General features: G+C 38.0%; 1 protein-coding gene across 1 annotated transcript; it reads left to right on the top strand.

Moving 5' to 3' along the window:
- The first annotated feature begins 4152 nt into the window (after positions 1-4152).
- Positions 4153-22226, top strand: LOC106543050 (amphiregulin). The gene is made up of 6 exons (XM_014058948.2): positions 4153-4433; positions 5640-5813; positions 12938-13124; positions 14247-14405; positions 19579-19677; positions 21051-22226. The coding sequence occupies exons 1-5, from the start codon at positions 4382-4384 to the stop codon at positions 19664-19666; spliced, it is 660 nt and encodes a 219-aa protein (XP_013914423.2). The 5' UTR covers positions 4153-4381; the 3' UTR covers positions 19667-19677; positions 21051-22226.
- The last annotated feature ends 2485 nt before the right edge of the window (positions 22227-24711 follow it).

Here is a 24711-nt window from a genome sequence, read left to right as displayed (position 1 = left end):
TTGGACAGTGCCAGCAGACATGCCGAGGGAGAGCCTTGATCAAACTTTGTGGAGTGAGTTCCAGCTTGCCACTCTTGAGGAAGTGGACAAGGCCATGGGAGCGATGAGTATTGCCATCTGTCTACTGGACCCTTGTCCCTCCTGGTTGGTTTCGACTGGCAGAGAGGTGACACGGGGCTGGATCCAGAGGATTGTAAACACCTCGCTTCAAGAGGGGTCTTTCCCACAACCTTTGAAGGAAGCGGTGGTGAGACCCCTCCTCAAGAAGCCTGCTCTGGATCCGGCTGTCCTTAAAAACTACTGTCCAGTCTCCAACCTCCCATTTTTAGGGAAGGTTGTTGAGAAGATGGTGGCCTCTCAACTCCAGCGGACCTTGGATGAAGCGGATTATCTAGATGCCTTTCAGTCTGGTTTCAGGCCTGGTTACTGCACCGAAACCGTTTTGGTCGCACTGACCGATGATCTCTGGCGAGCCAGGAATAGAGGGCATTCCTCTATCCTGGTGCTTCTTGACCGCTCAGCGGCCTTCGATATCATCGACCATGGTATCCTTCTGCGGCGGCTGGAAGAGGTGGGAGTGGGAGGCACTGTTTTGCGGTGGTTCTCCTCTTACTTCTCTGGCAGGTCGCAGTCGGTGTTGGTCGGAGGACAGAGGTTGACTCCTAGGCCCCTTGAATATGGGATGCTGCAGGGCTAAGTCCTGCCCCCCTCCTATTTAACATCTACATAAAGCCGCTGGGTGAGATCATTCGTAGGTACGGGATTAAATACCACCAGTATGCGGACAATACCCAGTTGTATCAGTCTGCCCCGTGCCAACTCAGTGAAGCAGTGGAAGTAATGTGCCAGTGCCTGGAAGCTATCAGGGTCTGGATGGGAATGAACAAGCTTGCGCTCAACCCTGACAAGACTGAGTGGTTTTGGATGCTGCCTCCCCAAAATAGTCCAGATATTCCACCTCTAAACCTGGGGGTGAAATCTTACACCCCTCAGAGAGGGCCCGCAATTTGGGTGTTCTCCTGGACCCACAGCTGACATTAGAACATCACTTGTCAGCTGTGACCAGGAGAGCTTTTGCCCAGGTTCGCCTGGTGCACCAGTTGCGGCCCTACCTGGACCGGGAGGCACTCCAAATGATCACTCATGGCCTCGTCACCTCAAGGCTCGACTACTGTAACACGCTCTACATGGGGCTGCCCCTGAAGAGTGTTCAGAGACTACAATTGGTCCAGAATGCAGCCGCGCGAGCGATACTGGATTACCTAGGTACGCCCATGTTACACCTATCTCCGTGAGCTGCATTGGCTTCCCATCGGTCTCCGGACATGCTTCAAGGTGCTGGTTATTACCTATAAAGCCCTACATGGCCTAGGACCTGGATATCTCCGTGACCGCCTCCTGCAACATACCTCCCAGCGTCCAATAACATCGCACAGGGCGGGCCTTCTCTGGGTACCGTCGGCTATGCAATGCCATCTGGCGGCTCCTGGGGGAGAGCCTTCTCTGTTGCTGCCCCGGCCCTTTGGAATGATCTACCCCCTGAGATCCAGACCCTCCCCATTCTCCTGGCCTTCCGTAAGTCTGTTAAGAACTGGCTGTTCCGGCAGGCCTGGGGCTGTTGATCTTGACTGAACTTCAGCCCCATTACAACTGAGTGCACGTTGTGTTTCTGTTTTTAAGTCATTCTCTCTTGTGTTTTAATCTTTTCTAAAAAAAAATTTAATTGCTTTTATGTAAGCTGCCCGGAGTCCTTCGGGATTGGGCGGCATACAAATCTATTAAAATTACAAATTATAAATATCATCCCAACAGTGAAGCATAATGGTGGCAGCATCATGCTGTGGGTGTGTTTTTTGAGCAGCAGGGAGAGTGGTTCACTTTCCAACATGACAACAATCCTAAGCATATCACCAAAAGAACACAGGAATGGCTTAGGGATAACTCTGAATTTTCTAGAATGGCATAGCCGGAGCCCTGACATGAATCCTCCTGAATATCTCTGGAGGGGCCTGAAAATGACTGTCTACCAACAGTCACCATGCAACCTGACTTGAGCTTGAGAGGATTTGCAAGGAAGAATGGTGGAAATCCCCCAATCCAGGTGTACAAAGCTTGTCACATCATAACAAAAAACTCAAGGCTATAATTGCTGCCAAAGGTGCTTCAACGAAGTACTGAGTGAAGGGTCTGAATACTTACGCCAATGTGATATTTCAGTTTTTTCTTTTTAATAAATTTACAGACATTTCTAAAATTCTGTTTTTAAATAGTTGTTATGAAATACTGAATATATACATTAATGAGGAAAAAAATGAATTTCAACAACTGTAGAATTAGGCTGCAGCATAACAAAATTGACAAAAGTGATTTTTTTTAATACTTTCAGAATGCACTGTATTTAGGCAATTGCATCCAACTTCAGGGCCATTCTTTGTGAGATGTGTTTGTATCAACAACATCAAAAGCTATTACAGTCATTTGTAAACTATAAATGCTAAATTGCTTGTGCTTCAAGTACAGTAGAACCTCGGGTCATGAATGCTTCTGACCATGACCAAATCAGGTGCCGAACAAAAATTTTGCAATTTTTTTGCGTCTGGTTGCAAAACAAATACTCGGGTGATGATCAAACACTGCCGTGGTGATTTTCCCTGCTGCGGCAACTTCCCCTGCCACATCATTTTTTAATGGGCATGCGCAGTCAGTCTTGCTTCCAGTCACGACCAAATCGGGTTGCGACCAAAGTCCTGGAACGGATTACGGTCGTGACTGGAGGTTCCACTGTACTAACACTATGCCTCTTTTTCCTTTATCATGATACAATTCTGCCTACAGAACTGGACAAAAATAGCAATAGCACTTATATACCGCTTCAAGGTGCTTTATAACACTAAGTGGTTTACAGAGTCAGCATATTGTCCCCAACAATCTAGCTCCTCATTTTATCAGCCTCAGAAGGATGGAAGGCTGAGCCAGTCAGGATCACAAATATACCACAATGAAATTTGCTGTTCCCATTGCCAATTGTTATCTATCTCAGTTGTCTCTTTCCAGCATCAGTAGTGCCCAGACATTTTTCAAGCTCACGTATGACAAAACTTGATACATTTTATGGTGTCATAATACAGGGGAAATTTTACTTTAATGTTGCAGCCAGGGATATCCTGATGGGGAGGCACAAAAATCAAACTGGCAGCTGCAATTAAATCATACTGGACTCTCTCTTGTGGGTATTCTTGGGCCAGGTATCTCATTCATAGACTGGAGAGGTGAGGGCAATGTCCTGACAAGGCAGCCAATGATGTTACCAAGTAATATTTGTACCTTGGTTAGATGCAACTTAGAACATAACCTTTGCTACTATGCAGTGGATGATGAAAAGTGTGGTGTGATAGTGCAGTGGTTAAAATGCAGTATTGCAGGCTACTTTTGCCAGCTGGCTGAAATTTGGCAAGTTCGAATCTTACCAGGATGAAGGTTGACTCAGCTGTCCATCCTTCCGAGGTTGGTAAAATGAGGAGCCAGATTGTTGTGGGCAATATGCTGACTCTATAAACTACTTAGAGAAGGCTATAAAGCACTTTGAAGCAGTAAGTCTAAGTGCTATTGCTACTGTACAGCTGCTTTCCATAGGGGAATAATGTGAAAATGAGGAATCTCTTCCTTCCACTTTTTAAATCATTTCATATGGCTTCTTCAGTTGCAGGGCTGCATGCTCCCTGGAGAATTCTGGGAGGTGAAATCTATGCAGCTTAAGGTTGCCATGTTTGAATGCAGAGTTACTGCTTCCATAATGCTAGAAGGAAAACGCCTGAAAAGGAAAATGTGGCTGGAATCTCCCCAAAGTCCCATGCAGTCCATTCTGAATATGAAAGGCATACTGGAGGTCCTTATCCTTCAGCTCCCTTTGGGGGCAACTCCCTTCGTGGGCAGCTCGAGGCACACAATCCGACCTGCCTAGCTCTCAACTAGTCGATCTTCCGCTTCTGAATACTTGAAAAGACTTCTACAGCCATTGAGGACTAGCGTGACCCTAGCTGACTCATCCGACGGCTTGCCGCTGCCGGTCCGCCTCCGCGACCTGCTTGCTCTTTGTGCCACACGCAACTGGGTGATGTCTCCCGACCCGAGACGCACCTGTTCCCTTCCCCACCCGGCTGACGTCGAGCTTCATCTGACCGCCCTGCCTGACTGCCGGCCTCTCAGTGGTGGCGGCAGCACTGCATATATATCCCTCGCTCGATGGGTATGGAGTGTCTTGCCGCCGCTCCGAGGATAACACTCGCTAGGCACCAAGGGAGTCCTCCTCAACCGCTTCAGCGCGCTTTTCCTTCAGTCTTTATTAAGCAAACCGGTCCCCGAGGACGCTCCTTTCCCCTCAATGCCTGCACCACTCTTTCTCCTCCTTCTCCTCCCGCTGCTCCGGAGTCCAGGTGAGTGGGCGAGCGAGCGATGGACCCTGTCGAGAGGCGGGGCAGAGGGGGCGCAAAGCTTCGGCGGCCGCACCAAGGGCGCTCGAACTGGGAATTTGGAGAGTGGTGCGTTGCTGGCATTAGGGTCGTAGCTCGCTGCGAACTTCTGAATTGGGCTCCGTTTTTCCCATTTATTTAAAGTTATGCTGAAATTGCACTGCTGTTTGGAAATAGGAGGCGCCTGAAAGGCTGAGGCGCAGTAGCGGGGGTACCTTCTGCGTTTCCTGCCAGCTCCTTCTCTCTTTTGCACTTCTTAGTTTGACTTTGTCGTTTTGGGTATTTGAAAGTGACGTATATGGGAGCCCCATTCAAGCCATCCTCAAAATCTCGTTGCTATATTTGTGATTCAGTCTATAAGTTTATGTCTATTTTATTTTCCGTACCTCCGTATCTCCTTTTTCTCTCCTTACCATACAAGAACCCTGCTAAGAACAGTTTGGCAAGTCACAAAATTGGAGATCTTTTTGCTGAGTGGGGAATTACAACTCAGCTGTCTCTTGATTTGAGCCTGCCTAAGCTTCCTTGTATTCTTGTAGGTCTTGACATAACAATATTTTGCTGTCGATGCTTCTTGTTTAATTAAATCACAAAAGGAGGCACTCATTATTTTTCCACTATTTTAGAGGGGTCAGGGTGATGAGAGCATATTGTGTGAAGCAGAATTTGAATTAAGAAGCATTGTTTACACCCCACAATGCTTGAATGGAGCTTAATTCAAAGTGATTCTTGGTCTTCAGGTTTTAAATGGTAATTTCTTTGCTAGATGAATTTTAAATATTGAATAACTGCTTATGATTTTAGAAAAGGAGAAAACATGTTGCAAACTTTAAATCAGAGTGACCAGGTATTTGTTTTTGTTAGTTGCTTGGTCAAAATCCATTGTGTAGTGGCTTGTACCCACTGTAGAAGATCAATAAGAACACTTGCTAAGATTCTGGTTAATGGAATGCAATAACTTGGAGGTTGGCCAGCCAATTTTAAGGTTCTGGGGAAATCTAAACAAATTCACCTTAGAAAAACTGAGAGCTGTTTTTTGAATGACTCACTATGGGAATAAGAGTAACTACATGTGCAATAATTGCCAAGTGTAATTTTCAGATAAACACCTTTGCCAGTTTTGCCTGACTAGTAAGAATGGTATCCATTTATTTCATTTCTCTTCCACAGTTTGCCAGTATGCCACTGGATCAGAGCTAAATGTGACCAAAGATGAGCAAAACATGCCCAACTTGAACACGTTCAACGTTGATCGGTTATCATTAGGAGTTGAATCTGAAGAGGCTGAAGATCATGCGAAGGAAGTCAGAGAATCTCAGTTCCTTGTGAATGATGCAGGAAGAGGTAGGTTAAAATATGGAGTGCTTGCCCATAATGTTCCTCTCATTTGGGACCTAGGCATCTGAGAGGAGGCTAGTGTAATGATGCAATTTTTGCAAAGAGCTGTTGCTTTGCCTCTCCTAACAAGACAGGGGCTTTCTTAGAATATACTCTAAGCACTGAAGAACCCTATTCTTCCTTTATTTTTATCCATCCATTATTTTCATCCAGACTTTAGCCAGATAAAAATGGATGTACCATGGAAGAGAATATTTATAGCTCAGGGTTGAACTGTAGTATCCTTGATGCTCTCGTTGTGGTTTTCTTGCAGATGTTTCATTACCAAATTAGATAATTCAGAGCACTTCATGCTCCTCAGAGCACTGAAGATGCTACCTAGTTTGGTAATGAAATGTCTGCAAGAAAGCAACCAAGTTCAGAGAACACCAAGAATCCCAAAAAATGAATATGTCTAAGAAGGTATTGTGTTTAATAGACTTATATATACCCTATGGAGTCTTTATGAACAACACTGTCTTTTTTCTTTATAAATAAATGAATAGTCACATGCTTGTTGTTAAACAATTATCATAATATTAATAGTTTGGATGATTGTGTAGCACTTTCCAAGGATTTGAAGTATTCTGTAGTATATACAGTATTTCATTGGCAAGGACTTTACACTAGTATGAAAGAAGTACATTTTGGATGCAAGGATGAAGTTAACTTCTGAACCTTTAAAATATAAATTTAAGCTAATGTCACAACCAATCCATTTCTCTCAGGGTGTCCTGGGAACTTTAGTGCTTGGTACTAAGTATGTCTTTCAAGATGCTCTGACAAAATATGTCTTTCAAGAAACTTTGGTGAAGCTAAAAATCTCAGAAACTTTTTTTTTTTACAAATATTAATAGTATTCAATTATTATATTCACCGTGTAGGTTTCAACTTATCACTGTATAAAAATCCCTTTTTGCAAAAACGAAGCTTATTTACATCAAAAAATTAATGGATTTTACTGTTGCTCTTAGAATTAAATCTTCAAAAAAAAAAACCAAAAGCCCTCAGTGGAATACTGAAATAAAATTTAAGAAATTATTCTGTTTTTAAATAGTCTATATTGTGCTAGATCATTCAACCTGTGCTATAAACATACTTTGTCCAAACCCCCGTGTAATATGTGAATGAAAATAGAAGGACTAAAACAAAGCCTTTTCTCTTAATATTGCTATATTGTTCATTTTGATTCTTCAAAATCAGAATAGCAGTAGCAGTAGCACTTAGACATATATACTGCTTCACAGTGCTTTACAGACTTCTCTAAGAGGTTTACAGAGGCAGCATATTGCCCCCAACAATTTGTGTCCTCGTTTTACTGACTTCGGAAGGATCGAAAGCTGAGTCAGCCTTGAGCCGGTGAGACTTGAACTCTGGCAGTCAGCAGAATTAGCCTGCAATACTGCATTCTAACCACTATGCCATCATGGCCCCAAATAGAAAGAGAGAAGCATCTGCCAGCATAACAAAGAGGTGCATAAAGTATATAAAGGCGACTTCTCTGCTGTAATGCTAACCCTGACGAACATTCTTAATTTCCCCGTCATGCCCCCCTCCCCTCAGTGAAGTCTGCCCTCATCTTTCTGTCCTGAAAGGACTTGAAGACTTGGCTTTGTCAGTTGACCTGGGGAACCTATGGGGAGAACTATACTGGAGATGGCTACTGGACTAATTAGCTGACCCAATCTCCCCTTTGCATTTCCTGCCCCGCAGACCATCTTTTGCTTGATATTATTGTACTTTGTTTATTTGTATTGTTTCATTGCTTTACTATTGTCATGTTTACATTTTTATCATTTCTTCCATTTTATTCTTGTAAGGGGAATTAATCTTTTTTTTTTAATGTATATGATTTTTGAAGTAGTTTAGTAACAGCCATTCCATTCTACTTCATTTGGGCATTCATTTAGAGTATCAAGAAGGAACTGGTATTCATAATGAAATTGATATTTTTAGGCATATTTTCTCTTAAAATGTATCTGTAACCTATTGATGGATACTTAATATGAATTGCAAATTTTGGATGGGAATATTAGGATTTAGATATTAAAATCAGATTGGATAAGTTTATCAGAATTTAGAAAATCAGAAATTCAATTAAATGTTATTTCTTGGGATTATGAATATAATGTATTGGCATTATACCTCATGTTTCCTGAGCCAATTGTCATTAATATAAACTCATATTTCCTGAACCAATGTAAATATTATTATTTTCTAATTGAGTCAAATTGAGTATCTTTCTTATAAATCATTTGAGTTAATAATTGCATTTTTATGTTGGTTGTGCTACAGTAGTCTTAGCTGAGCTAGTCCTGGAGTAGCATTTCCAACTACTTTATCTTTATTTTTTACCTCTGCTTTAGGAAAGGGAAACATTAGCTTTACCCACATTCTATTCACAGATATTCAGTGTTGATCACAAAAACTATAAAAGGAACAAGAAATATCAATTAGTACAAAGATTTTTGAGATATCAACCAAAAAGGAGAGGAAGTGGCAAACCACAGATGACCATGGTTTGCTATGTTATTTGCTGTGCATTCACTGGGTGAGTGCCATAAGCATCATTATTATTTCTCAGTCATGCTTAGGATATCCGTGAACATGGACAGAGGAAAAGACAGCAAGAACACTCAGAATTCTTTAGGATTAATGTACATCTCTACCCTAGGCAGCTATGGATAAAAATATTAATGATGCTAATAAGTATTTGTCAGACAAAATTCAAGAGAAAAACTATATGAATCTTAATTATTATAACATAAAGGGGTCAAAATGTGGCTGTCTAGCATTGCATGGGGGATGACACAAGGCCCATGGGGTTGGCTGGCCCCATGAGAACCCACCTCTCTCTTCCCACAACACCTGTTTTAACAACTATTAATCTACTATCTTGGAATTCTTCACATTCTGAATTGTTTATAATGTGTTTATAATTTTAAAACTTTTAATCCTAAATTATTCTGACTTTGTTTCATTTTATTGATGATATTGTAACACCAAGAATCATTCTCTGAAGGAGATTTGCAGTTAAGAAAAATGAAGTATAAATAAATAAATGTTTGCATTGCACTTTTTTAACCATGGACATTAACTCAAGTAAAGATTTTTGTTGAATAGGTTAGCTTAATTATCTTATTCATGTAAAATAAAGTTCTAACAAGGAATGAGTAATTCCTATAATATGTTCATTTACTTTAGAATGACAAATTATATTATTTATATTTTATTACATACATACACACCCACGCAACTTTTCTTCTAAGAGATCAAGATAGCATATGTGGGGATTTCTTATCAGGTTATCCATACAATACTTAGGACAAAAGATACAAATGTCACCAAGAAGGATCCAAGTAGCTCAGAACTTGAATCTGATCTCTCCACCTTTAATTTTGTTATTTTAATTGCATGGCATAAACCCAATTGCTTAGATTGCAAAACCTTGCTATTTCAAATAATATTTAGCATGTTCTTTTATGACCATTCTGATAACTTGCTACAATAATATATAAAGATTTCTGTAGGGCAACTAATCTGGATTATAATGTTTAAAAATGTTAGAACTAAATGTTTTGGAAGTTCTTTTTATAAAAAAGTCTAAGTTATCTGATTAGCTAATATTTGGGCTTACTTAGAAACAATTCCTGTAGTTCCTCAGTTCAGTCTCATTTGGAAGCCCTACTTACTTAAAGATAGATGTTTCTATGATGTTCAAATATTTACCGTAAGTAAAAGAAGGAGATGAATGTCTCTTTAAATTGAGATATGTTTGTTTGAATATAGTTACTTAATAAACAGTTAAACCAGATTGCAGAGTAAGTAGATTTAGTTGGATGCTTCAGAAATTATAAATGTTGGCAAAGGTGCTATTAATTCAGAATATATATGCAAATTTCTTTGTACTTAATTGAAATTAATCAGGCTTAAGTAAAATTACATAGTGGAATTGTATATTTAATAGAAAGTTGCATTTAACCCTTGCTCTCTGATGCTTGAATTTTCTAGTTTGTCTCATGGCCTTTTCTCAATATTCATTTAATGCATCACTTAGCCTAACTATATATATACATACATACATACATACATACATACATACATACATATATATATATATATATATATACACACACACATACATACATATACATATACATATACATATACATATACATATACATATACATATACATATACATATACATATACATATACATATACATATACATATACATATACATATACATATACATATACATATACATATACATATACATATACATATACATATACATATACATATACATATACATATACATATACATATACATATACATATACATATACATAGGGAGGGAGGGAGGGAGGGAGGGAGGGACTGCTTACTGGCTGTTATATATTAATGTTTATCCTTTTGCATAGCAATTAAGCAAACCAAGATACCCATAGTTCTTTCCAAGATGTACATCTGGTCACAGGTTAGTTGACTGCCTTCCCAGAAAGAGGTTGTAAAGAGTTGTGGTGTTTTCAGACTTTGTTGATGTGGAAATTAAAATAGAAAAACAAATTCTTTTCTAGAATAAGATGATTTGGCACAAACCTTTAGGTTTTGGGGCTAGAGCATAATAAGCAGAGGCTGAATCACCAGGAGGAAGCTCGTGGGCTGCTCCTGACAAACTGTAAATAAGAAAATGCTTCCTCCACAGAATACATTTTTGACATATATCAGACCAATCATGCTCTTTCAGTCTGATATAACGTAAAGGCTGCTATGAAGATAAAAGATGAAAAAAATAATTCCATTTTAGCTTGGATCACTTGAATCACAGCGTACAACTTTGTGATTATGCTCATATGTAATGAGGGAGAATTCTGGTGTATCATTCATGAGTTCCTGACTCGTTCACTCTTGTTTAGGTCCTTCTATTACAGAAAGGGCTAAATCAGCCTTCTCTGCTATATGCCCTCCAGATGAATAACAGCAAGTTCCCATCATTCCCCAGCAGTTACACCGGAGTTATAATTGAATACATCTTGAGGATATTAGATGTGGGAAAGCTGGGTTAAAATAACTCACTAAGGTTTTTGATTCAATATGCCTATATTCCAAGACAAGGGTTGCATATCCTTGGTTGTAAATAATAAAACATGAGAACCTGTTCTGGCTACATGATATGCTAGAGAGACAACCTGATGTCCTGGGATTTTTTTGAACTATAACCTCCACAATCCTGGCCATTGGTCATGGGGGCCTCTTGGGATTTCAAGTCCAAAGCATCTGGAGGCCTCCAGGTTGCTTGTCCCTTGTGGTAAGACCTTGTTGGTTTAACCACTCCTGCTGATGGGAAATACTAAATAGGAAGAAAAAGGTTTGCATGTGGTATCCATATATAATAACCAAGGATCATCTAAATGCTAGGTTTCTGCTGCATGTGAATGGGAGTTGGCCATAAAGCTTTGAAGTTAAAGGTGGTTGAACAAAAAACAGAAGTTGTTTCATTAGGGTTTCAAATCACGTTTGAGATAGAGAATTGACTATACCTCACGTGTAAGTGGAGTCATGTCAGGAAGAAACTAAATAATTCATTCAGACTATTTTATGCTGATTAGAAATGAGAAATCCATTGCAAATCATATTCTCAATCCCACAATATGCATTTTTGAATTGGCAGATCATTGTGAAACCCTGTCTAAAACCACATAATTATCTACTCTGATCTTTTAAACCCCTCTGAAATGCAAATATCTTTGGGGTTAACCATATTACCACACCTCATTAGAATTGTTAAACTTCTAAGAGAACTTTATTTAATTTATCTTATTGCTGAGCAGTAATGTTTACATTATTAGTTTTGACTTTATTGCAGAGAGAACTAAGAAAAGACCAATTATATTAAAATGTTTTGCATACTGACTTTCTTTAATTGCATTTAGAAAGGCAGAAGTTATTTTAAAAATCCGGTTTCTCTATCCTGGTTTTGAAATTCTTGAAATGTAAAATAATTGCATCAAACCAAAACTTTACATAAATGTTTACTTTTATCAAGATCATCAATGAATTCTTCTTATTTTTATTCAGATACGTAGCTAGCCCTTGCTTCTAAATATGGGAATATGATCTCTCTGAGCCAGAAGATTACACTGCATAGAATAGCAAATTGACTTTAGTATGTAGAAAACTGCATGTTTTCTTGAATTGGTTTTCTTGTTGCAGTAGAGTTGCTGGTGCAAACATATTAGTCATAGTTACACAATATGCTTAACCCAGTTAATATGTCTTCACACATCAGAAGTCATTTTGGGAATGCAGATCCCCATTCGTTTTCTTCTGGAAATTCCTGCCCTTCTATGAGCTTTGCAGAAACCATGGTCACTCCAGCATCATGAGGAAGAAAACCAATAAGATGGGGGGAGATTGCCATCCCCCCATTACAGTGACTCATTAGGTTTAAGATAAACGTCGTAGATGAGCTTAAAGTTGTGACTTTGTACAAACTTGGGACTGTTTAAAGTAAGCCACAGAGTCAACTAAAATGTAGGATTTCCATGACAAATAACCACTTCAAGTGAACATATTCATTGTACATTTCTTGTGTATATATCTTGGTCACTAATATAACATCTCTTTGCTTTATAGTTGTATTTGCAATCAAAATAGTATTCTGATTAGAACAACAGGAATCTGAGATTAAAATCTTTCTTCCATCTCTGAGCCAATCCAAGCCCTTTACTTTGTGTTACCTATATAATAAGGCTAGTGAATTGGAATCAAAGACTTCCAGTGAGTTCGCTGTAGCAGAGATAGATGCCAATATAGGTTTTTTCTTCTTTTCTTAGCATGTTTCCCTCATGCAGGATCCACTTGTTTTTGCATACCTAGTTTTTTACAGTGAAGCTATTGGTGTAAGCTGCTCCTTTGGGTGGAAAAGGCTCAAGGTTACTCAGGAAGTTTCTGTGCCTAAGGGATTGCTATAAACTAGTCCCTCTTTTTTTAGAGTTTTAGAAGAACTCTTAATTCTTAGCATTTTGATCACAACAGCACACTGTCTCTCTGCCGAAATTAAATATAATTAATAATATTTTCCCAGAGAAACCACCCATTAAGAATCCAGCAAATTTAGATGGTGGAAAAAAGAACCCTAACAAACACAAAAGAAAAGGAAACGAGAAGAAAACTAAAAGGAAAACTAAAACTCCGTGCGAAGGAAAATATAAAGGTTTTTGTGTTCATGGTGAATGCAGATACATTGAGCAGTTTCTAATACCTGTTTGCACGTAAGTTAAATAGAAACCTTGATAAAATCATTAGTATCTCTATTTTGATAGCTAATATGTTGCCACTTGAAAGTATTATTCTCTCACAGAGCTATTAATAAAGTGATGAAACAGAATGTATGGATCTACAAAAAATATTAATTCCCTATCCACCAGTGTTCTGGAAGCATAAGAAAAAATTAATATAGTGGCCCTGGCTACTATATTGCCTGTATGCATATATCTTCCATTAATCTGGATAGAATTCACAAGGTGTAATTTTTTTTGGTTGGTGTTGGATATGTTATGTGCAGCAGGCATTTGTGGCTATAATCTATGGTTTATGAACAACAAATGCAACAAATGAACTTTATCACAGTGAGCTGCAATCAAAGTACAGGAATCTGGAGATTCATTTATCTTTGCTCAGATAAATGACTGACATATGTATGCTCCATGCACTATTCTGTAGGCTGAAATGCTCCTTTTGTTATATTATTACAGGTAGTCCTCGACTTACGACTGCAATTGGGACAGAATTTCCAGTCGTAAGTCATTATGGTTGTAAGCCGATGCACCCATGTGACGACCTGATTTTGCGACATTTTTGCAGTGATCGTTAAGCAAATCACTGTCATTAAGTGAATCCATGATCATTAAACGAACATCATGGTCGTAAGTGCAAACTTATTCTTCCAAATAGATACTTTTCCCCAGAAATTAGCAACAAAGTTACAAATCATAGTCACATAATCATGCGATGCTGCAATTGTGTGTGTGTGCGTGTGTGTGTGTGTATGTGTGATAACATTTTACAATGGCCTAAAGTGACTATAAAACTCTCATTCTGGGCCCATCATAATTTCAGATGTTCATGAAGTGGCTGGTTATAAGTCAAGGACTACCTGTATCCCTGATTCAACTAAAATGTCCTACTATATATATATATAAAAGTGTGTGGAGCTGTTGCATTATGGCCTCATATGAAAATGAAGTTGCCTTTCCTGGTGCTTTCAACACAAATTATCAACAATTCAAACTATTGAATTGTTCCTGAAGATATTTTGAACATCATTTCAGTGTTCTATATATGTTTAGAATAGCAGTGACGCTACTCTGTGCATTTTCACGATTTGCTTTCAGATGCCACCCAGATTACTTTGGTGAACGTTGCGTGGAACAGTTTTTGAAGACAAAAAGAACCAATAATGAAACAAGTGTCTTAAAAATAGAAGTTGTGGTAGTATCAATTTTCTTCGCGATGATCAGTTTCGCCATCTTTATATATGTCATCACTGAACAGTAAGTCAAGTTATTTAAATCCCCTAGTAAACCAAGGAAAGTACAATAAAATAGTGGCAAAAAAGACTGATAGATATCTGTGATACTTAATATACTAAACAATGTTGTCAGCAACAGAATACTAAAGTTTTGTAAAATTGCTTGCCAGAATTAAGAATTATGGTGCCCCAAAATAAAAAAGAAATTTGATTCTTATTTTAATGCTAGTTGATACTTTTTAAATATACACTTATGAAACATGGTGACTATATTCATACAAAATACACTTATGTATTTTACAGTGCACTCGAGTGAAAAGTATATGCTATAATGTATATATTAAAAACCCGCCCCGAATGGTATGAATGTTGCGTTTTAATCATGTACTATCTTATATGTAAAAGTCTGTCTCCCCCTTCCTTTTGATTGTGAGCCGCCCTGAGTCCCCCCAGGGAAAAGGGCGGCATACAAATAAACAATCCAAATCCAATCCAAAAAGCCTTCCACAAAAGATAGTATTTTAGAGAAGACATATATCAAAGTACATATACAAGTTGACTCAGAAATAGGATACAAAAATGTAAATTGGCAAATGTGAAACTAAATTCATTTGTATTTCTCTATCCTTAACTTTAATTATATACATTGTGCCAATTTTGTAGAGCAGTATTTACCTCAATTTACCTCCGAGAGCTATTTAGAACTTCATAAAATAATGAATAATGTAAGCGGACAGACCAGTATGGACACATTAAAATCCAGCATACCATAATCTTGAAGATTAAACTATATTTGACAGGTGATGATCTCATTAAGTCTGGAAGAAATGAGCAATGGAAACAACTAATGTGTCCTTTTGATTTTATGAGATATATTAAGCTTGAAATTGATGAAACTTAACATTTAGGTTTAATTATTTCAGTGTTTATTCTAGCTATGACTCAGTTTGGATCCTATGAAGTAAATGTATCAGTCAAGCCTAATTGAGATACAATAAATGGTAGATTGGGAACTTTAACAAGTATGGTTTTCAAATAACAATTTAAGACTGTTGTGTTTTGGCTGTTGTGTTTTTCTGTGGAAAAATAGTCCTGTAATAGAATTCAGTTGAAATTTCAGCACTATTTAATTTTATTTAATTGAGCTTCATGTTTGGGGCCATTAGCAAATATAATACTTATTGCTTTTAAGTTTCACTCCTGAGAAATAATGTTTTAGGTACTATCTGCTGCTGTTGAACTTAACAGCACATTGGTCAGGTTCTCTTGCTCCCCATTATGTAAAGTCTAAATGACTGATCCTGTGAGGTCCTGTAGATTTCATATCAAGGACCATATAAACTAAGTTTCCACAGTGCAGAACTACGAGCACTGTATGTTTGTGTGTTTTTACACACCGAGACACACACAATGATACTTGCAACCTATAGGTCACAGGTGAAATCGCCACTTCAATTAAATATTCATCTAGTGACAATTGCAGTGGCAAAATTTGGTCCCTATCATTTCCACTCCTGCACAATTCTCATCCTAAGGCTAGAACTATACTGTACTGAATCCATAACACTTCCTTTCCCCAGCCGTCTCCTTTTCTCAATCTTTTGTATTAATATTTTTCTCAAACTGTAGCCTATTTTATAGCAACTTGTGGTCCATGCAGCAGTCTACACCCTACTCCTGTCCTGAATTCCTTAAATAGAGTGCATACTTACATATCAATAATAATAATAATAATAATAACAACAACAACAATAATAACAATAACAATAACAACTTAAAGAAGGCAAGGTCAGCTAAAGAACAATCAGGTCAAAAGCAGACTGGAAGCAAGATACGATTTGGAGAATAAAGAGATTGCAATAGTAATTGAAGAACTGAAGCTGAGGGTTGTTGCCGTTGCTGAAAAGGTTAAAAGATATGAAAACCAGATAACTCAATTCAAGGAAAACTCACAGTTCAGAGCAAATCAGCACCAGTTTTATAAGAGCTTAGAGATGGAGATGGAGTAACAACAAATGAAAAGCCTGATAAAGAGAAAACTCTGAAATTCTGGAAAAATTTGTGGGAAAACAACAAGAAGCACAGTAGAAATGCAAAATGGATCAAACAGATTGGGGATTCTATTAAAGTGCATAAAATGGAAGATGTGAAAATAACAAAAGAAATGGTCAAGAAAAGTAAAGAACTGGAGTGCACCTGGATCAGAAGAGTTACATGGCTTCTGGTTAAAGGCACTTACAAGTGTGCACAAAAGATTGGCAAACCAAATGAATCAGATCTTTAAAACACCTGAAAATGATGAATGGATGACAACTGGAAGGACATTTTTGATCCAAAAAGATAAAGAAAAAGGAAAGGATCCTGGAAACTATAGGCCAATCACCTGTTTGCCAACAACACATAAGTTCCTTACTGGTATCATTGCAAACCAAATTTATGGATACTTGGAAAGAAATAACATAGACATTGCAATACCAGGTGACAGCAGGGTCGCCAAGAAGGAATATGAAAAAATCACGAAATACCAGGACTTAAAAATCGAAATTCAACAATTATGGCACAACCAGCAGTGGTAATTCCAGTGGTAATCAGCACACTGGGTGCTATTCCAAAAACACTGGAATTACATTTAAAACAGTTCAAATTGACAAAATCACCATTAGTCAAATGCAAAAGACCACACTGCTTGGAACTGCACACATATTACGAAAATACGTTATGACGTCCTAGGCCCCTGGGTGGGGCCCGACTAGTAACCAATGCCAAATCCAGCGAAACAACTGGCAACTGTGATACAATTGTATAATAATAATAATAATAACAGCAACGAACTGGTGGGAACATAAGCCTGAAAAAGTCACTGAAAATCAGATGGTCAAGATCTTGTGGGATTTTCGCATACAAACAGACAAAATACTGGCGCATAATACACCAGACATCACACTGGTTGAGAAAAATAAGGTTACAATCATAGACATCGCAATAGGCCCCTGAGTGGGGCCCAACTAGTAATCAATGCCAAATCCGGCGAAACAACTGGCCGCTGTGATACAATTCTGTTGTTGCGAATAATAGTAATAATAGTAATAATAGTAATAGTAGTAGTAGTAGTAGTAGTAGTAATAATAATAATAATAATAATAATAATAATAATACCAGTTATAAGATACACAGCTGGTATAGTTAACTGGACACAAGCTGATTTGGACCTTTTGGACCGAAAAACCAGGAAACTAATGACAATGCACTACAGTTTACATCCACGTGGTGATACTGATAGACTATATCTGCCCCGAAAATCAGGTGGCAGAGGATTATTACAAGTGAAGCAAACAGTTGAAGAAGAAAAACATGGACTGGCTGATTATTTAAAAGAAAATCAAGAACATCTATTAATCGAAGTAAAGAACAAAAATCTACTGAAGGCCCAACAGACGAAACAAGAATACAGAAAAGATGTGATAAAATCAAGAATGGAGAGTTGGCAGAACAAAGCACTGCATGGCCAATTTCTGGAAAAAATAAAAGATAAAGTGGACAGTGAACAAACTTGGTTATGGTTAACAACAGGTACATTAAAGAAAGAAACAGAGTCACTAATCCTGGCTGCGCAAGAACAAGTTATCCGCACAAATGCCATTAAGGCCAAAATCGAAAAATCCTCTGATGATGCCAAATGCAGACTTTGCAAAGAAGCTGATGAAACTGTTGATCACATACTCAGCTGCTGTAAAAAAATCGCGCAGACTGATTATAAATTGCGGCACAATTCAGTAGCACAAATGATCCATTGGAATTTGTGCAAAAATTATAATATCAAAACAGCAAAAAACTGGTGGGAACATCAGCCTGAAAAAGTCACCGAAAATCAGATGGTCAAGATCTTGTGGGATTTCCGTATACAAACCGACAAAATACTGGCGCATAATACACCAGACATCACACTGGTTGAGAAAAATAAGGTCACAATCATAGACATCGCAATACCAGGTGATAGCAGGGTCGCCGAGAAGGAACATGAAAAAATCGCAAGATACCAGGACTTAAAAATCGAAATTCAACGACTATGGCACAAACCAGCAGTGGTAATTCCAGTGGTAATTGGCACACTGGGTGCTATTCCAAAAGCACTGGAATTACACTTAAAACAGTTAAAAATTGACAAAATCACCATCAGTCAAATGCAAAAAGCCGCACTGCTTGGATCTGCACGCATATTACGAAAATACGTTACGACGTCCTAGGCCCCTGGGTGGAGCCCGACTAGTAACCAATGCCAAATCCGGCTAAACAACTGGCCGCTGTGATACAATTGTATAATAATAATATGTAAATGCTCGCCTTGGGACAATATTATGCATGTAACACATTGCTTATCTTAACATTTAATAAATAATTTTGACTTGGATTCTGATGTAAACTGATTGTTATAGCTTGGAAGGTTTGTTTCTGTGTTGCTGAATGTCCCTACCACCACCCTAAGTTCCCAAGAGTGTAATAACAAATTTTGCTCCAAAGTTTGACTTTAAGATAAAAAGGCTAAAGATGGGGATGGAAATGTAAGGTCCTGTGGAAATAAAATGCTTCCATTCCCATAAATTTCTTGAAGTCCCAAAATTATGAAATATTGGAAAAGGTGTTTTCAGGTAACAGAGTTGTGTCATTACAAGGTTTTTTTCAGGACCCATTGATCATTTGAAACCTAAATTACAGGGCCATGGTTAGAAAACTGCTCCCTCCCCACCCCACATTGTTCAACTGGACATACCATTCTATTTATGCAGAAGTTCTGAAACTTTTTTTCTATTTTAATTCTTGGAAATTTAATGTCTGGTTTATATGGGGTTTCTTAGAGAAAGAATGGTCTACTGTATCTTTTGATTGTTAAACATGTCAAACTCTTTTATATTCAAAATAGATGCCCCCAAACTTTTAGACTTTGAAGCACCTTTGAAATGTTGAGAGACTGTTGAAATAACAGTAGTTGCATGGTTAGATGAGGTTTGCTCATTCAAAAGTGTTGTGCCTTTGGCGACTTAGGTACTCACAAATGAAGAAAATTAAACAGGGCAAGAAACCTGATATCCCACAGTTTTTCTGTATCACACTTATAATTTAAAATAATTTTGTACTTGAGCAATTTTAAAGCAAAATAATTCCACAAAGTGATGGAGATGAATGTTTTTATTATTCAGGGTAAGAAAAAAATGCACTAACTATAATGAAATAGAGGAAAGGAGAAATCTCAAAAAAGAAAATGGAATTCCCAGCAGTAATGTCTAAAAAAAATGAAGGTAAGGATTCTTTTAACTATATCTTATGCTATTCTTCCAACTCCAGAAGTTTACAACTATTTGTTTTTTCTTTATCAATTCTCTTATCATATTATGAGGCTTTGTGTTATAGTACATAGTAACAGGAATCTTTTTAAAACTCATTCGATCGAATTAAAAAAGTCATTATCTTTTAGTGTCAACCTGGGTTTTTTTAATAACACGGACATATTTCACATTTGAAACAAATAGAAATATACTCTTTTTATTATATGTAGTCCTCGACTTACAACCACAAATGAGCCCAAAATTTCTGTTGCTAAGTGAGATAGTAGTTAAGTGAGTTTTGCCCAATTTATAATCTTTCTTGCCACAGTTCTTAGATGAATCACTGCAGTTGTTAAGTTAGTAACATAGTGGTTAAGTGAATATGGCTTCCCCATTGGCTTTAATGCTCAGAAGCTCACAAATCACATGACGCAGGGAAATCGCAACAGTCCTAAATATGAGCCAGTTGCTAATGTCTGAATTTTGATTACGTGATTGGAGGTGCTGCAATGGCCATAGGTGTGGAAAACAGCCATGCCAATTTTTTCAGTGCCATAACTTCAAATAATACCAGCTATCACTAAACAGACTGTTGTAAATTGAGGTCTACCTATATTGCATTACTCTAGGATCCCAATCAATAATTCTGCCTTCTTGGAGATGAGCTTCATAAGAGGAGTTGGGTGTTTTTGAACAGGTCTTTACTGTATGTATAATGTAGAGCATTTCCTGAAAACAATGTTACAGAGTCTGGCACTATAATTGCAGAGATACTTGGTCAACCATCAAATGTACAACTCTCCTAAGGCTTAAAAAAAAAAAACCAACTCTCTACCTAACTGACTGATAACTACATCCAAGAATTGTCTGTTCTGCCAGCTGTAATTCTGGCAATTTTTGCAAAAGGTTCTTGGTTGAGATGGATGTCCAGAAATTAGATCAGAAATTATTCAAGTTATAGCTCGATGCATGCGTTCAGATAAATACTGTGAGAAATATTCAGAATAATGTACACTAAACGTAACGTAAAATAAATGCCATATTTTGTTACCTGTTGGTATGTAAGCACAGAAAATTTTATTATCATAAATGTGCTTTCTATTGAATACAGTATTATTGCACAGTTGTGTGACTTGATAATTTGATAATTTTATATAGGGAAAATCGTATATTGTTATTTGGTAACCTCCAATAACCACTGCAATCCTTATATAGTTCACCCAAATCTTTAAATTGTCCCCAAAAATCTTTTTAACAAAATCCAAGTTTAGTAGTGTCTGTAGCAGCCTCCTTTGTTCAGCTTTCCAGAAAGTCCCATATGCTAATGCCATGCTTGCCTCTTCCAGATAATAAAAGAAGCTGTTGCTGAAGCATGTCCTAATTCATGGAGGCATCTCTGAAAAATCTAAACCAAGAAATCAAGGCAGAACCTGAAACTGTGTGTGCTGCAAGGAGGATGATCATCCCTTTTTTCTTGGCAATAGCCAACTGTACATGCAGGAATGAATGGCTTTGGTTTCACAGCAGCACCAGCCAGCACACCAGCCAGTGCTGCTCAGTTGTAGGAGAATACCGAATGGTTGCTGCCCCGCATAGTTCTTTTTTGCACATGTTACCTTTGGCAGAGATGAACTGATTGAGAGAGTATGTGAGAAAGCATGAATTTGAAAGGCACTTGTGATTGTATTCTTTGCTGTGTTCCACACACACCCAAGAAGGTGAAAGGCAGAAATGAAGCTGGCTTTGAGTAAGTCTCTCACGCTGCTTAAAGAGCTCAATGACTCCTAACCGGGACAAACGGTGCAGGGTGTGCCTTGTTTCTCCCACGCCTCCAACCTTGTCATCTGGAGGATTCCCGTTTGCTTGATGAAAATGTGCCAGGCCAGAAGTGCCAGTGTTGAATGTAGTTTTGTCTCATTGGAAAGTACATAAGCAATTGGAGCAGCTTCCAAGTTGCTGCTCTGGTTTTAAAACATGTGTTTGGGGAGATGCAATCAGTTTGCAAAACTATCAACCAACAGAGTTATTTGTTGGTGGCTTTGAGATTAGTCTAGTCCTTAACATCTGCAACATATCCATTCCAGAATGTTCAGTTTTCCCTTTAATGTTTTAAGGTGGGGAATAACCTAGTATTTCAGCAATAAGAATTGTGAGATTTGGTTAATGTAAAGACTTTATTTTAAACAAATGCACTGTTGTTGTTGTTTTCTCACGCTTGTTCTTCCTGGCTCTTATCTATTACCATATCAATATACTAGTAATTTAACATGTAACCAGCATCTGTATAGCCAAATGGTCGTCTTCTCTCTGCCTCCTCCACTTATCTCTAAATTAAATCCTACATCTGTCTAACCACCACATACATTTGATTGACTAAGAATTTCTATCAGATTCCAGATTTCATAACAAACACTAACTAATTAGTGAGAACTGCTTCTCCCCTATCTTCTCTGGGATGAACAAGCATTGCTCTGAGCCAAAATTGAGCATCTTCTACCTTATAAGATGTGTGTGCGTCTGTGTGTGAGTGAGAGAGAGAGAGAGAGAGAGACAGAGAGAGAGAGAGAGAGAGGCAAGCAGGCAGGCAGGCAGGCAGACAATATTTATTTTAAAAAAAAGATCAACATGAATACACTACTGTACTATCAACTTCCAGGGATTTTTCTTTACAGAGTATTAAAGAGCAAGATAAAGCATTTTGAATTTAGTTTGCAATGTTATTAGCTTTAATATTTTCTCTACAGATATAAATTGCTTCCACAAAGAGGCACCTTTAATTCAAGTTATAGTTCTAAGCACATGTTTAGGTAAACTATGAAATGTAATGGGACTTATATAAGAATAATTCTACATAACTTTATTGACAGTAGCTTGTATGTAAGATAAAAATAGTTTTTAGATTTTTTTTTAATGTAAATATGTAAGTATAGAGGTTTTCTATTTCTGTAAATGTGATTCTTATTTAATATATTCACACAACTCAATGACTTATTTATTTTATAATTTTTCTACAGAAATAAAAAAACTGAGTTGTAATTTATATTGTCACTTGTTCCAAGTGTTCTCTGCATTTGCACTTTCCCAAAGCAGCACTTCACATTAACACAATCAGCACAATTATTATTTTTCACAACAGTTGTCACCTGAGACTGTTGATTTTCAGAAGGTGGTAGAGTTGCCTATCTTACCATCACTTTTCTCTGGTCTCTTCAGATTCCAGGCATAGGAAAGAATAAGTCAATTTTATTTGTAATATAAGCATATATAAAGGAGAAGGGGGGGAACTATACCATGCCCAGTGACATTGTGCAGGTGACATCACTGATGTACTTGCATCAGGTGTGGCAGAACAAGCATGACTTGTGTAATCACATGATGTACATATTATGTTCATGCCTTTATGCTTTGCAACAGAGTCCTCTGTTTAAATCAGTGGTAGTCAACCTGGTCCCTAGTGCCCACTAGTGGGTGTTCCAGTTTTCATGGTGGGCGGTAGGGATTTGTTGTAATTCTGCTTTATAAATTTTATAAAGTAAAGTTACTTCCCTACTTTATAAATCACCATTACTGTGGAACCGGTGGGCGGTTAGAAAATTTCACTACTAACAGAGATACAAAAGTGGGCAGTAGATATAAAAACGTTGACTAAGCCTGGTTTAGATAGTATTCTTAATTAATGGAAGTCTTTGCTCAAAAGCCATTTTTGGGAGAAATAGAAAAGTACATTAAGATTTCGCAAATAGCCAAAACATTTCTATTACTTTAAATTTCTCACTAATTTTGCCAATATTTCAAAAAAACACTTTAAAGGAGGAATTCAAAATTCTCTTGAGTAAATGGATTCCTTAATTTACCAAGGCAGTTGGCAGTTGGTAGCCATCATTGAGCAATATGGTTAGAAAGAACATCACGTGGTCACATTGCTTACCAACAACAAACCAGGCTATCCCAGTTGCAATCTCAAGTCACACAAGTCTTTAAACAGAAAAAAACAGGGAATTCCAAGTAAGGAACACAGCAATGTCATGGGATGGGGAAGGGTTCAGGACACCCAATTCAGGCTGTATGTGAGTTGGGATGGTGCCAAAACATGAGGTCAGAGAGGGTATGGGGGTGCAAATGACATGTGTGCCAGGAAAAGGGCACATGGTATGTTTTGTGAGCTCAGGGAAACGGGGGAAAGGAGATGTGGGGTTTGTGAGTGAGTGAAGGGAAGCCGTGGCATGACACTGATAGGTGCACGCAAGCAAAGAGGGTGAAGTTCATACAAGCAAATGAAGGCCTGTGGGTGGAGATATACTGTAGCAACCTGTGACCTTTCCTGCCAGCTTCCCCAATGACCCTGGGGGAAGCCAGTGAATAAAGTTAGCAACAGCAATCACATGACTTTGGGGTGCTGCAAGGGTCAGCCGATTGTCAAGCACCAAAGTTTGTTCAAATGACTGCAGGAACGCTGTAATGGATAGAATTTTGAGAACTGGTCATATGTTCCTTCTTTCAATGCCATTGGAACTTCAAACAATCTCTGAATGAATCAAAGTAACTTGAGAACTACCTGTATTTGAACAACTATGGCACAATAATTTCTGGCATTGTTTCCTTCCCAATCTCTGTAAAAACAATAGTATTTTTATATAGTTCTTATGGTTTGTAATGGAACTTATGAAAGAGAGTGTGCACTCAGAAACCAAAGAGTGACTGGGAACAGCCGGTACTGTGAAGCATTTAAAATTTCAGATGGACAGTGACTATGGTGAAACTTCCCCAGAGCTATTATTCTGATACTTGTAGTCTTTCTTGGTTGGCTCACCCTGCGTCTCATCGGAATGATACTGTACTATGGGGCACCAACCCTTTCTTAAAAGAGCAAGTAGAACAGGAAAAACAGAATGTGAGCTGCCAATTACAGTGTGTCAACAACTTTTTCTCAAGAAAGCCACAAATAGCATTTCAAATTAATAGTTGTCATCCTCCTTCAGCTTGTTTTGGACATACCATGTCATTGGC

The sequence above is a fragment of the Thamnophis sirtalis genome, unplaced genomic scaffold (assembly GCF_051295495.1).
Source record: "Thamnophis sirtalis isolate CommonGarterSnake01/CBP01778 unplaced genomic scaffold, rThaSir2_p1.2 scaffold_4, whole genome shotgun sequence".
NCBI classification, from domain to species: Eukaryota; Metazoa; Chordata; class Lepidosauria; order Squamata; family Natricidae; genus Thamnophis; species Thamnophis sirtalis.
Note: the sequence above shows the minus strand (reverse complement) of the source record. Positions and strands in the feature narration are given on the sequence as shown.

Coding starts and splice junctions, on each gene's coding strand:
- LOC106543050 (XM_014058948.2), top strand. CDS start 4,382: ATGCCTGCACCACTCTTTCTCCTCCTTCTCCTCCCGCTGCTCCGGAGT. Junction 13,125..14,246: donor TTTCTAATACCTGTTTGCAC/GTAAGTTAAATA, acceptor ATTTGCTTTCAG/ATGCCACCCAGATTACTTTG. Junction 14,406..19,578: donor ATATATGTCATCACTGAACA/GTAAGTCAAGTT, acceptor TTTATTATTCAG/GGTAAGAAAAAAATGCACTA.